We start from the raw sequence: 15,992 nt of genomic DNA on the forward strand, positions 1-15,992 counted from the left end.
ATCACATTGGAAACTCAACAAGTTGCAGATGAATATAAAAAAAGCATTTCACCCGTCTAGCTTCATAGAAACATACTTATAGAAATTAAAATAATATCCGTGCAACCAACACAGTCTCTCCCACAGGCGTTTCAGACTTACCAGCCCAACACAGAGCTAATAAAAGTATTTATGTTACTAACTCCAAGACATATTATGTACAGTAAATGCTTGCCCTTCTGGCAAATATAAAAAATGTAACTTGCCATACATTTACAAGATAATGATATTACTTTCTTTCCCATTCTCCGACTTTCTCTTTCTCTCTGTAGGCAATAGACGCTGACCTCGGCTCCAACCTCACATATAAAATCAGGGCTGAAGGCTCGGACCAGGAGATCGTTCGGCTGTTCCACATTGACCCGGTGACAGGGCAGCTGTCTGTTCTCAAAGTTCTTGACTTTGAGGCCCTGACTGAATCAGAACCCACGTACACTTTCACAGTAGAGGCCAGGGATGCAGAGGGAACCATGCCTCCAGGACTAGCCTCTGTTACTGTCAGGATCATGGTGAGTGTGTGGGTGTGTTCATGCTGGGCTCACACCAGTGTCTTTGCATTCATTAGCACAAAAGCTAGTACATTATTCTCTTGTGTGCAAACTTTGAAATCCAAAACTTTATAGTTACCGCAGTGAGAGCGACACCCTCTCAAGATGAACCCACAGGGGTATCACAGCAGTATAGCTGCCAATTTCGGTCCCTTTCCTACTATCTTTGTTTTTCTTAGTTTCAGTTTGAAGTGTGGGACAAGTTTTTAAATTAATCACGCCAGACACTGTGGGAAAATCATAAAACACTATCCATCTGTGCTTTCCTTAGATTCAAACTTTATGGGCCTCTCTAGTACTTTGGACACCTGCTGTGATAAACAAAACAAAAAGAGTACCCTCAGGTTGACTATCCTGAGACTTTTCCATGTACTACTTTTATAAATTGATTTATTTTCGTAATCCAAGCTTCCGGAACTTTAAAAGAGCTCATATGTTAACATTTATATACGTAAGGTTAAAGGCTCAAGGGTTATATAACCTGGATATGGTGTTTTTACAGTAAACAGCTGTTGCTTTCTCCCTCCCTTGTGGAGCCAGATGTTCCCGAACCTGTAAAGAATAATGTGGCTTTCGTGAATCATTTTGTTGACTGCAGAGAGGTAGTGATAATGACATTAAGTAAAAGTAGGAAAGTGAAAGCAAACTTTTTTAAAAACTCAGTTTGTACATCATGAGGATTAAACATGTAAAACATTTCAGACACCTACTGGAAAACAGAAACAGCTTGGTGTAATGTATGTTTATAATCCTAAACACTTACTTTGTCTGTGTTTATTTCTCTCCAGGACATGAATGACTTTTCTCCGGTATTCAGCCAGTCAATGTACCGAGGCCTGGTTGCCCCTAATGCCGTCAAGGGAACCATCGTAACCACGGTGATGGCCAATGACTCTGACCCTGCGGTGAGCATTTCCAGCTGCTGCTATTCGATGAAACTGCTTTTCACTGTCTGTTCCTCAAATTAAGTATCAGAATGATGCGTGATAATGATGCTTACCCTCCCTATGTGAGTGTTTTGAATGTGTTTGTACTTCTTTTCCACATTTTTTGACCTTGTTGTAGCACTTAGCGATATCTCCGTTGGGCTTTTAACTCTTAACATCTTCGTTAGTCTGTCTGCTTTATTTTGCTTGCTGTGAAATGAAGGTTACTTGACTTGAGAGTCCCATAGTGAGCCATTAGATAGTCTGGTGCGGTTAACTCCGGTTGTAAAAAGTTCATAGCGGGGTCTAAGTGCACTATGAATATAGCTTATGAGTTTGCTGAGTCACGCAGCCTTTTGTTTAGATGGAGATCTAAAATGCAACGGCTGTGTGAAAAATAGCTCTTGCCTTTATCGGGAACAACCAACTGGTACATTTGCAATTTTACAGTATAATAAATCCATGAATACAAATATATAAAAAAGACAGGAAACACCATAGTTTCTTGACTTTGAATTACTGCTCAAAAAGCAATTAACTTATATTTCCATCCCCCGTCTCTGTGTGGAATCTTCTACCCCGGCGATATTATGTCATACGTCTCTTTAAAAGGCCCATGTTCCTTATATTAATGTGTTTGCCGTTTTCCTACATCGGCAAAATCTGATACAGACATCAAGCTAGACTCTCTCGGGTCAGAAAGTTACATTTTACAGTCAAGGCTATATGCTATAAAGGCTCCTGGCGCTCAAAAAGGTACTAAAAAACACCTTAACAGCTTTGGAAATATGTTTTATATGTGGATGTCAATGTCAATTATACCATTCTGACACACAATTTGCCTCTGAGGTAGGGCTGCTCGATTATGGCAAAAATCATGATCTCGATTATTTGGGTCAATAATTGTAATCGCGATTATTCATTGCTTTGAAAACATCCATTTATTGGAGAAAAAACATTTGAACAGTTTGTTTTTAACAGTTGATTACCCTGAACTTTAAGTATAATTCAAATGAAAAACCAAAAAAAAAAATATTACTAATAATAATAAAAAAATTATCGTTTTATTTCGATTACGTTGTTTTTGTAATCGTTGCAAGCCATAATCTTAATTGCGATTAAAATACGATTAATTGAGCAGCCCTACTCTGAGGTACAAATCTTTGTAATAATTTGTTAGAGTAAACTTTTGCTGGTTCACTACAAGCCGTTATTTAATGAAAGCTAAAGAAATAATGCTCACAACTGAAATGCTTCTACTAAATCTTGCTCACAACTGCTAAAAACAACATAATGGCTATTTACCTTATTAATAATTAAAAGATCTATATTGTTTTACCCTTTGTTTTGAAAGCAGTTTCTAGAGACGGTTGTTAAATGATACTGACACTGCAACACTGAATCTTTTAGTGGTCTTTTAATGGAAACTTGACCTTAGAAGCATTTCTGTTTAGTGGCAACTGATCGTTGTGGCAACTGTCTGGTAAACATGACACCTTGGATGGTAACAGCTTAGTCATTGTTTAGCTTATCAAATGCATGGCCTTAATCCTAATAAAGCAATAAAGTCATCATGACTAAGACATGTTGAAAGATCCTCTCTGTCACGATCTTAGTTTGGTTTATTTTGCTATTCTGTTCTCCCTGTCGTTAGTTTCCCTGGTGTGTCTGATTGTCTGATTGTGTTCACCTGTTGCCCTTGTGTTTCTCCTTCCCTGCCCGGCTGTTTCTCGTCTCGTGATTACCCCTCCCTGTATTTAGTCTTGTCTCTTCCTGTGTTCGGTGTTGGTTCATTATTTGTCGTTCATGTCTCTCTTCATGTTGGTCACCTTTTGTTTGGATGCTACTACTTCGTACCTGTTCATGGATTCTTGTTTTACCTCGTACCTGTTCATGGATTCTTGTTTTACCTCGTACCTGTTCATGAATTCTTGTTTTACCTCGTACCTGTTCATGATTTCTTGTTTTACCTCGTACCTGTTCATGAATTCTTGTTTTACCTCGTACCTGTTCATGGATTCTTGTTTTACCTCGTACCTGTTCATGGATTCTTGTTTTACCTCCTACCTGTTCATGAATTCTTGTTTTACCTTGTACCTGTTCATGAATTCTTGTTTTACCTCGTACCTGTTCATGAATTCTTGTTTTACCTCGTACCTGTTCATGAATTCTTGTTTTACTTCGTACCTGTTCATGGATTCTTGTTTTTTCGGCTTTTGAAAATAAAACTCGCCTTTTGTTTCCTTTTGAAAGCTGCTTCCTCCTCAATCTGCATTTGGGTCCTATTTTTCCCCAACTGTGACACTCTCATCCTCTGAGAAACAAGAGGAAATCAATGTTTTAATTAGTATAGGTCCAGCAAACAGTACAGATTCAATGGCAGCATGTGTTCAGGTTGTCCCTCATATTATCAGAAATAATGTTGAAATGTTAGAGGATATGCCTTTCCAAATAATTGTGTTGGCCCGTAATGCAGTATTGTACAAAATAATGGAATTCCCTGTACATTTGAGTGAAAGGATAAGTGATCAGTAAAGTGCCTCAATATGAATATCTTATATGTGGGAATATGTGTCTTCTGCTTGTACACAGACACACTATTGGACATATAGGACCAACGTTTTTACTTTAGATCTTTTACACACTGTGCTTTAACAGATTGTTACAATGCTGTGTTGTGAGAATGGCAGTGTTCCAGGAAGTGTGCCGGAGATATCCATCATCCTAAGTGTACTTGTTCTCTTCACAGGGTACCCCGGCAGGTGTAGTACGCTATAAAGTGAACCAGGAGGCCTATCCATACTCTGCCAGTATATTTGATGTAGAGGAAAAGACGGGATGTGTGGTCACCAGAGTAAACCTCAACGAGGAGCCGAACCTCAAGTTCAGCGTGAGTTTGCACACACAGTTTAATTTAGAGATCAACAGTAATCTATAATGTACACTGTGTGGTCACTTGATAAATATTGGTGCGTGTACACAAGGTTATGCTTAGTTTTTGTTCGTTTTTTAACTTTGCTTTCTCTAGGCATTCTAGCAGCACAGTTTTATGGATACAATATCAATCCTTTGAAATTAAACAGTGAGAGAAGTAAAACAAAATCACTTTTTCATTTAACTGCAGATAATTCGAAAAGACGCGCACACTGTGACAAAGATTCCCGAGTATGCCTGCGCTATATAAGGACAAATGTGCAAAACATTATTCCAATATTACTAACACAAAATAAACAGATATTGTGTACTGATTTCTGCTTTTCTGCTGCTTTTAATTTGCTGATAAAACAACACAAATTGCTTGTTGAAAGGAATTTATCTCCACCATTCTTTTATTAAAAACACTGGGCATTGAAATGAACACAAAAGGAACCAACACAATAAAAATGACGCATTTGAAAGTGATGTTTCCTAATGATACTCTCTTCCAACGAGATGAAATCAGATCAATCTCGCTGGCTTTTAAAAATGTGTTAAATATGCAGCTCTAGACTAAAGTAGACACTTTCATATAAGAATGACAAACAGGAATGCGGCTCTGTTTCCTTCACATAACAGCCCTTTGTAATTTGTTTTGCACCGGGTACACTTCAAAACGTTGTCCTTTTTATAAATGTCATAAAATATGCACATCTGCAATGGAGGGAAACGGCAGTAAAAGATTCTCCCACTAGAAAGATATTAACTTCAATCAAACTGTAATGTATTCAATGTATTAAATATAAGCATGCTGCAGTGAGTCTACTGAGCATCACATTGTAAATACAGTATGCAGCATCCCTAATGTAATTCCCAATCATTTCAATCGATCTATTTGGACTGAACACCGTGGCTTCAGTCCAAAAGAGACACCATTACTGGAGAGGATTTATCGAATTCACCCTGTTTTGCTTTGTATTTTTGGATTAAGTGGGAATTTGAGCATTACTCTCAGGTTTTACTTTTGTGTACATAAGGTTTTCTTTTCACAGAGCACTTTTATAAATCCCTATCCACTGTACAAAGTATTCCGCAATAGCTTATTAGCTTCAAAATGGCATTTTCCCAGCTGCTCTCCTCGATGGGGCTTTGGGCCATTCTATTTTTATTTTTTCTTTGGGCTTTAATTAACACAACAAGGATTCAGCGTCCTCTGAAGATGTCACTCGGGGGACTAATACTACCTCATTTGCTCCCAATAACTGAAACAAAATGAATTATCCCAACACTGTGTACAATTTTGGGATTATGACTGAATGAATCATTTCCTACAAGGACACACAGAGAGGCACATCTCATTGATATGTAGAAAATGTTTACATACTTTGCTTGCATCGCATTATAATTGCACCACCCCTTATTGTCCAAAATATCTTTTTTGTTGCAGCATGGAATGCATAAGGGAGTTTCCAAGGTTAGAAACAGAGTTTAAGCTCAAAACCATGTGACTCATTAGTGCTCGAACTAGAATGAGGGGTTGCGTATGAATAAAATGAAGGGCAACACCATATTGCTAAACAAGAAAATATTTAAATTACTTCATATTTGACTTTAGGCCTCATTATGAATCCTCTGGGTCCAGTTAACAGCGGTTACTCCCAATTAAATGAAGAAAAAAGGCTAATCGCACCAGCGGGATACACTTTCATCCTGTTTTCTTATTCCCTTGCAAATAATGTGCCTTTTGCGGGAGACAAAAAATAATGTAGACATTTGCTTGGTTTATTTTCAGCCTGTCATGCATTAGCGGCATCAATTTACTTGGCTGTCTCCGATGTCAGTACACTGTCTAATGATGTGAACTGATATACAGTTAGCAAGGCATGTTTATTTATACAACACATTTCAATAACAACTCAGTTCAAAGTGCCTTAAAACATTAAAATATTACATTAAGATATATTACAACAGTTTTAGCCAAGAGAATAAAAAGTAAAACAAGCCTAATAGAAAAAGACAGCAATAAAATACAGGAATTAAAGTGACAGTGCAGTGTAGGATATACAAAATGGATTTAAAAAAGACCATAGACCAGTGAAAGCACTAGACTGGCATATTGCAGGCAGGAATGTGGATATCTAATTAATGTCGTGACTCTACTGTGTGTGTTTGATTGACAGCTGGTGGTGGTGGCCTTTGATGATGGTGAGCCAGCAAAGGAGAACACAACTCTGGTAGAGATCACAGTCCTGCAGCCCTCTGTCATTCCTGTGTTCACTCAGGAAGAGTACAGGTACGCACACGCACACACACACACACACACACACACACACACACACACACACACACACACACACACACACACACACACACACACACACACACACACACACACACACACACACACACACACACACACACACACACACACACACACACACACACACACACACACACACACACACACACACACACACACACACACACACACACACACACACACTTCTTGCTAAAGTTATAATCCTTTAGACTTTCAGTTTGTGTTGATGTGGCAACACCTGCTGCTACTGGTGATAACATTAAGAAGATCGTAGCAACACAAGTACGAGAGGGCTGTTTGAAATGTCACATTTATAGATCCTTGGAGGAAGGAAATGCAGTTTGTGCAGCTACTCTGTCAGAAATACAACGGAAGAATATGAGCAACTTGTGTATACAATAATGTGATGTCTTCTTTATGCATCACTATAAATGTACAAATGTGATTACTCTTCAAAATGCTCCATAAACTCTTCTGTCTTACATGTGTGTCCACTCTGTGCATAGATGGTGAATCCCTTGATCATGTGTACGTGTTTGAAACCAGAAAGGAGAGATAACTTATACTTAAACTACTTTTAATATCTAGATCTAGAAGATCTTCAAATATAAAAACTGGGTTCATTATATTACATGTCATTTAGCTGACGCTTTTATCCAAAGTGACTTACAATAAGTGCATTCGACCAAGAAGATACAAATTTGAAGAAAACAGAATCATATAAGTACATCAGGTTTCATAGAGCCAAAAATGTCAAGTGCTACTCAACTGGCTTTAGATAAGCCAGTCCTTTGTTAGTATATACGTTGTTTGTTAGTAATTCTATCGCTCGAAGTGGAGTCGAAAGAGATGAGTTTTCAGTCTGCGCTGGAAGATGTGTAAGCTTTCTGCTGTCCTGATTTCAATGTGGAGCTCACTCCACCATTTTGGAGCCAGGATAGCAAACCCACGTGTTTTTTACTGATGGGAACTTGGGTCCCCCTCGCAGTGCGGGTTCAGCGAGCTGTTTGGCTGATGCAGAGCGGAGTGCACTTGCTGGGGTGTACGGTTTAACCATGTCCTGGATGTAGGAAGGGCCAGATCCATTCGCAGCATGGTACGCAAGTACCATTGTCTTGAAGTGGATTCTAGTAGTTACTGGAAGCCAGTGCAGTGATCGGAGGAGCGGCGTGGTGTGGGAGAATTTTGGAAGGTTGAAGACCAAACGAGCCGCTGCATTCTGGATGAGCTGCAGAGGTCGGATGGCACATGCAGGTAGACCAGCCAGGAGGGAGTTGCAGTAGTCTAGGCGTGAGATGACGAGAGCCTGGACCAGAACCTGCGTCGCTTTCTGGGTCAGCTGGGGACGTATCCTCCTGATGTTGTAAAGCGTGTATCTGCAGCAGCGGGTTGTAGCAGCAATGTTTGCAGTGAAGGACAGTTTGTTATCTAGGATCACACCCAGATTCCTTGCAGTCTGAGTCGGGGAAACAATAGAGGTGCCGATGTTGATTGTTAGGTCAAGAGTGGGACAATCTTTTCCCGGAAGGAAAAGCAGTTCAGTCTTGTCAAGGTTGAGCTTGAGGTGGTGAGCAGACATCCACTGAGAGATGTCAGCTAGACAAGCAGAGATGCGTGCGACGACCTGGGTCTCTGAGCGGGGAAAGGACAGAATTAGTTGGATGTCGTCAGCGTAGCAGTGGTATGAAAAACCATGCGGGCTAATGACCAATCCGAGCGAGTTTGTGTACAAGGAGAAGAGGAGGGGACCAAGAACAGAGCCCTGAGGGACCCCTGTAGTTAATTGACAAGGGTCGGACTCGGACCCTCTCCAAGTTACTCTGTAGGTACGGTCTTTGAGGTATGAGGTGAGGAGGGAAAGTGCAGAGCCTGAAACTCCAAATTCTTGGAGAGTGCGAAGGAGGATCTGATGGTTCACCGTGTGGAATGCAGCAGACTGGTCCAAAAGGATGATGACAGAGGAGAGGGAGGCTGCTTTAGCAGTGTGCAGTTCCTCAGAGACAGCAAAGAGGGCAGTTTCTGTCATTTTTTTCCTCATCATTATGACTTATTGCCCGCACTGCTTTTTCGAGATGCTTTAACATCATGAATGTTTAATTGCCACATTTAAATTTCATCATAATTTAAACATGCTTTAGCCCATGATTGATCTCATTTAGATATATAACATCAACTTGCCTTTGCTATTTATTCACCCTTATTACATGGCTTAGTTGAATACTCGATTCTGATTGGTCAATTCAGAACACGTGACACGTTGTTAATACAGAACAGACAGACTACTGTCATGGACTTATTGACCGTTGCTAAGGACGCTCACATCTGCACAACGAAGTCCGGTCGATTGAACTGTATACAGTTGGGCTGAAAAGCAAACTGCATGCTTTTGCTTTGTGTCGGGATCCTGATCTGCCTGTCGGGTGTTCTTTTACCCATAATGACCGCCTCGCTGCACATTATCCCTTACCTATAAACGGTTACATTTAGCCAACTGCACATTGAAAGACAAATGGTTACTCATTGCTGGTACAAAGGTTTTGGAAAAGGTTTCTTGGCAGTACAGAGAAATAAATGTCAGGCCACCTGAATGTGTGTAGAGGCTGTACATTACCATTAAAACTTAGGGCTGATATCACACACTCGATCAGAGTTTATACTCGCTTTCTAACTGTGGGAATGCATCCATTTCGCTGTTGCAAGAGTGTAAGTGTTGCAATCCTATGGAGAGAGGGACATTTATCTCAATTTCACACACCCAGGCAAAAGAAAAAGGCACCTGGAATTGTAGTTGCTCCTCTGACGAAGACATAAGACTTTATTTAATCTGGTTAATTAATTAATGGCAATATTATAAGTGTAATTAAAACGCGGTTAAGAAGATTCAACATGCAGACAAGAGAATCTATTACAATTATAAGTGATTACAACTCAAATTATATGTTTAGGATAAGAATAAAATTAGGTTTGACGAGTTGGTTTGAATAATACAAATCTGACAATATAGTTAAATAAATATGTAGATCAACTTTGAGGGTCAACAGCACACTTTTCCCTGTCAGCTGGAAAATAATTGAATGAATGAATGAACACTCAATAAAGGCACATTGGGCTGTCACTTTCTTTGTGCTCACCATTATTCTGGGTTGGTGGGCCAGCAAATGCATGTCATCTCCTGTCAGGTCCTTTGTGTGCTTCAGTGTGTTTACATTTTGCAACAATGCCCCTGGCAGTGGAGGAGCACATATAAAGCTGTATACAAAACCAGAATACATTAAATCCCCCATGATGAACATTTGTATAAAGAAATTGTACATAATATAGTTTGTATTTAGTTCAAAACAGAGCCAAAAAATGTTTTCCTTCAGTCTCTAGCTGCGTAAATGTCTACCTGCAAAAGCTGTAAAACAACAATACATGTGAAGGATTGTTATATTGTTGTACACACACACACACACACACACACACACACACACACACACACACACACACACACACACACACACACACACACACACACACACACACACACACACACACACACACACACACACACACTACACACTTCTTTCATTCGGTCTGTGCCAATGAACCCAGTTCTCACACACCTCAAAAACATTAATACATGATACTCTTACATCACGGCAGACACGCTCTCACTCTCAGGTGATGCTGCCTTTATGAGGTCATGGGGTCACCTGGTTTTTTCTTCTCTGTGATTGGCTGGGTAGATAGAGGGTGTGTGAGGTCAGATGTGAAATTGGCCTATAATCTTCAGCTATTATGTCTGTTTCTCTATCGTGATCTGTCAGTCTTTGGATGTTATCTCATCTTTTATTAACTGTATTTAAAATATCTTATTGACTCTTTTTTTCCTGTTACTGCCATTCTCTATCTTCATATGTGATTTTCACAATGCAGTAGCTTAACATTTCTGTCCTTTTATATCGTCTCCTGGTTTTTATTAGCCCCTGTAAATGTCTATTTGTCTCCAACATTGATATGGAAGGTCTGAAATAGTCTCCCTTTGATTGCTCGCTTGATTTAACTAAACTTGCAGGAGCGGATGCTTTCACACAATGTTTCTTCATCATTTTTCAAAATGACTAGTTGACTCAAGGGTTACGCTCAAAACAAAGTGAGCTTTCTTTGACATTTTGTTCATTTTTGTATTTTAATTTTAGCTTTTGGTGTTTTAGTACTTCCTGTTTCTCTTCCCTTCAAACGTCATTCAACTCGCTTTCACATTGCTGACATGTAATTTGTCTTGGTTCTTTCATAGATGAAATGTATGTGTATTTAAATTTCAATTATTTTCACCTTTCTTTATTCAAAATCTGAGCACCATAAGCTCTCAGCTGATGAGCTTGTTTGGGAGTAATTACAGACATTATGTATATTGTCCCACTATAACAGACAGCATTTCAAGATGCCAATGTCTGTCTTTCACACAGAGCATAGTACAGCTCCTGTCTATTTTTAGGAAAGGGTTAGAGGGAAGAGAGATATGTCAGCTAGCCATATAATACAGCATAATGAATATGTAACATAGCTCCTAACTATAAGTGTGTGTATGCCTGTATGTCTGTGAGTTGGCACTTATTGTTGTAAGTATTTGTATTTTTTTTGTGTTTGGCAATCGACACATCTTTGTGTTTGTGCACTGTGGATGTCCCTTTCTCTGGGTTTGTGTCTTTCCTATGTGTGTTTTCATGTCTCTCTGGATGTGTGTGTGTGTGTGTGTGTGTGTGTGTGTGTGTGTGTGTGTGTGTGTGTGTGTGTGTGTGTGTGTGTGTGTGTGTGTGTGTGTGTGTGTGTGTGTGTGTGTGTGTGTGTGTGTGTGTGTGTGTGTGAAATAGTGGTTTTGTTCCTCTAATTCCATGTGCTGTTCCCAGTGTACCAGCTTTGAATTAATTATCCCAGCTTTATTGAATAAAAGCAAACCATTGTACCAGTGTGGTTTTAGGAGCTTACTAATGCCGCGTAATGATTTTGTTTGGATTCCACAGACGGGCTTGTAGCCATGGGTAGGGCTTAATGAGTGTTAAATAATTCCCATAATGAAAAACGCTGATGGAAACCATGGCTCTGTTAAAAAACACTTAGATTTATTATTTTAACAACGTGAACTCCTAATCACTACACTACAAATCTCAAATGTCAAAATGAGTTCTCTAAACATGCCTAAAGTTTGAAGCGTGTACAGTATGTTGCTTTATATATAAAGGGCATGTTTGGATACACCATGTACTCATTTTAACTTTCTCCAAATCAATGCAAATATTGAAAAAGGCTTCAGCTACTCTCAGTATTTTGCTTTGCTTTGATTGTTGATTTATTAATGTTATAAACGGTAATATTCAGCCCCTTTTTTGACATATAATTTCGATAAGACACCTAACCTCAAGACACATGTTAGGTGACACAATTACATTTAAAAAGTCAAACTGATTGTTAAATGTGGTTCAGTGTTCTTTAATAGGAAGCATTTCATTTTGTTTACCCCTCTCTTGTAATAGAAGAACACTGATTAACACAATAACAAGTACAATCACAAATAGGTGATGCATTGTTGGATTTAATTAACCTAACAACAATGTAATGTCTTATCTCAGTATATCAGAGGTAGAAGGTAACAATCTGGCATTACCACAGCGAAAAACATGGACTAATAGATTTGAGCAGATTCCTTACAGAGCCCCTCCTCCAACACACAAGGACGCGCACATGACCAATGAGGGCACGAGATAAGTTTGTGCACAGATGGAAGGCTGACAGGCAGGTAGGCCATCCAGTTACTTTAGCCGGGCCGGCTAAAATGATTGGTCGTGCTTTTTTACAGTACCACGGCTTCCACAGATGACATGTTTTTATGGATTTTTTGTCAAAGCACTTAAAATATTCGTTGCTATCAGGATGTTAAGAGCATTCCATGGAATATAACAAAAAGTGTATCTCGAGCCGGTTTCTCAAACTTACCTACCCCACCTTTAATGTTGTATATTGCAGCTTTGGAGCAGCAACAATAAATAGCTTTGCCTCCATTGGTTCTCGACCTGAGTGACCTCGGCGCAGAACATGGAGTTTGCAGCTCAGTTATGTATTATGGGGATAATCCTTTCAAAGGCTTTTTTTTAAACAAACCGTGGCTTTTGAAAATCAATGTTTCTAGCTAAGATTGCAGGTAAGCCAGAACAGGACTGATGCATCGACTTTTCTTTGTTCCATTTTTAAAGGTCTAGCAGCTTTATGTTCAACCACTTGCAGTATAGAAGGGGGAAATGGGTCAATTCTAGAAAATGTAAAAATATAACAGTAGACAATAAGTACAGTAATGGCTTTCCAACTGTGCTCTAACCAATACCTTTACTGTAATTGTTACTACAGTTCAATTCTCAAATGAATTGGTATATATTTTTGTATTGTATATTCAGTATTATTCAAGCAAACTGCATTTAATGTCACAGCTGATATAGGAAGAGCGTTGTTATGCTTGAAGCCCCTATATTTTACCCTCAGGGACATGTTTAAAAAGTTGTACTATTTCCTACTGTTCATCGTGAGACGACAGCTAAATGCCAACACTTTGACCTTCTATAGTTATAGTTTTATTTAAAATCCAATAGGCTGTAGTACGGAGCCAAAACAAAACTGTCCATTGTACTGCGGTGCCAATACATTACGCAGACTTTTAACTTGCCTTGCCATTATTGTCGAAACCGTATAGTAGATCGTTTGAAAATTCATTTTGATTTACTTATTTAATTATTTAAGGAGCTGTATTGCATAATTGGTTGTATTAACATTTTAGAGTTATGAAACATTGATTTTCTTCTTTGTGTGTGTGCGATGCATTCAAGTTGAATAGTGGAGTCACACACACACACACACACACACACACACACACACACACACACACACACACACACACACACACACACACACACACTGCATTTAGATTAGGCTCTTTTACCTGCTGTTTGGTGCATTTTCACTCTGTGGGTTCCTCATCTTGTTAAACCGTTAACAAGCTGAGGAGGACGTTTGTAAAATCATAGTAACAACTGTGTGTAGAGCAAGATCATCCCCCCCCCCCCCTCCTGTTTCTCTCACTGAGCCTCCTCGCACCTGAAGAATTAGTATGCAGTCACATACACACGAATAGTTATCTGCACCCAGTGGCAATTATCAGCACGAGGTTAAGAACTGAAAGAAAATATTGCCTCTCCAAAGATTATTGGATTTGAGTCAATGTGTATCTGCTGTGTGTGTTTTCTGTGTGAATTTGCATGTGGTAATGCACTCGTTCCCCCCCCTGCGCTGTCAAAATGCCTCGAAGCCTGTTACTTTGTTAATGAATCTAATTAGAGAGTGGGGAGAGAGTTAAGAGGCAAAACACTTGGAAACATCAAAGCTTTGTTTTTAATCAAGAAATTGTTTGATCAAAGATGCCAATATGTTGCTTTGTATTGCGTCATTACAAAGATGGAGATAATACAAGTCTTGTAGGTCTATTAAGGAGCTTCTGGAATACAGAAAGCGCTCTGATAAAGAATGCCAGGAATCCAGGCAGGAGGTCACAGTCTTTTTAAACACCATCAGCAAGCTGGACTAGCCTAGAAATGTCAATGTTCCCTTTGAACGACAACAATCCCATTTCTCTGCCATGAAGGATACTGAAAAGACAAGAACATTCAATCAGCTTGGATAAGAAAGAATGTCATTTCAGTTGCAATCTCACACTTTAACCCGACAGAATAGTTGCTTCTACCTCTACAAGGCAACACGTGAAGTATTTTACATAATGCACCAGAGTTTTTAAAGGCAGCAATTTGTTGCTTTGCCATACACAGTAAACCTATTATTTTATAGTTACATTTTCTGACTGGTGCTAAGCATATGAAGTCGAAGAAAAATAATCTGTATTTTCTGAGACACCATTCAATGAATTATCAAACTTTGTATAATATATTTTACGTTAAAGTAATTATATTACAGTACAAATGTAAACAGTAAACAGACTTTCTTTAACATGTTTTTGAGTGGCTTTATAATTTTTTTATTTTTTTTAAATGTAATATTAAAGAAAGAAACTCACTCTGCCTCAGTATTTGAATTTCCTTTACAGACAATTGCTGCATGTTTTTTCATTTTCTGTACGATTTTTTTTTTAGGGACTTTCCGGCATCTGTTGTTCTTGTGAAGCTGTAACGGTGTGAACATGGGCAATACAAGAAAAAATTAATCTCGTTTAAAGTAAGGAAATTATTTTAAAAGGATATCACTCACAAATACATGTATATTTACTGTTTTTTGGTCTATGCTGCAACCAAAATAGCCAATATTTTTGATAAATATAATGTAATTCTCCAGACCGTTTTTTTCCTATAATCTATCTTAGTCCCCTTTCATTTCTGCCCCCTTTTTTAACTTCCTACCTGTCTTGGTGTCTGCTTATAAAGTCAACAGCCTGTTTTATCCGCAGTAAACTATCTTCTATCAAATTAACCGTCTTCTCTGCCAACATGAATAAAGTCCCCGAGGCCTTTAAACACTTTAACTTTGCGATTAACGCATCCTCCCTCAGCGTCAAAACAAGCACGTCCGATGTGTGGCTCTATAAATCCGGTATATGTCTAACCAATTTAGTTGAAGGTTACCTTGTTTTGTTGATGCTCAAAAACAGGCAAGTGCACAGAGAGCGCTCCTGGCAATGTTACGACTGTGACAACAAATGGCAAACAACCATAGCGGTGTTATTTTTAAGATTGCTTGCAGCTGGGAGACAGCCAGAGAGAGAGAGTGAGGGGTAATGTGGGAGAATGAAAAAGAGAAGACGGATACAAGAAGATGTTGGGAGTGGATAGTGGAGAGAAGCAATTCGAAGATGTGTAGTGTGAGTTGCAGATAAAGTAAAAAGAGAGGAAGAACGGAAAGCTGAGGATGGAGGGGACACGGAAGAAACTACAGTAAAAGTTTGAGAGGGGAAAAAACAAGAGAAAACAGTTGATAGACAGACAGAGAAATGCACACACACACACACCTCAACATACAGGCAGAAAAGTCTTTATAGTGGCAGGTGAGCTGACAGGCTGACATATTGAAATAAAACACTGCAGGGTGCAGGGAGCAGGTGAAGACTGGAATAGAGAAGCAATGAGACTCGGATGGACAAGAAGATACACAGACAGGCATAGCGACTTATTTCACTCACTTGATGTACAAACTTTACCGGTAGTCAAGCTG

General features: G+C 39.1%; 1 protein-coding gene across 1 annotated transcript in view; it reads left to right on the forward strand.

The window, feature by feature from the left end:
- LOC307024403 (protocadherin-15-like) overlaps nt 1-15,992 on the forward strand; it is a 169,955-nt gene that overhangs the window by 108,346 nt on the left and 45,617 nt on the right. Inside the window, exons 21-24 of the mRNA XM_079658474.1 lie at nt 312-548; nt 1,376-1,492; nt 4,263-4,403; nt 6,610-6,722. Coding sequence (XP_079514600.1) covers nt 312-548; nt 1,376-1,492; nt 4,263-4,403; nt 6,610-6,722 — 608 coding nt within the window. The remainder of the gene's footprint in view (nt 1-311; nt 549-1,375; nt 1,493-4,262; nt 4,404-6,609; nt 6,723-15,992) is intronic.

The sequence above is a fragment of the Notothenia rossii genome, assembly GCF_949606895.1.
Source record: "Notothenia rossii genome assembly, chromosome: 11".
Lineage (NCBI taxonomy): Eukaryota > Metazoa > Chordata > Actinopteri > Perciformes > Nototheniidae > Notothenia > Notothenia rossii.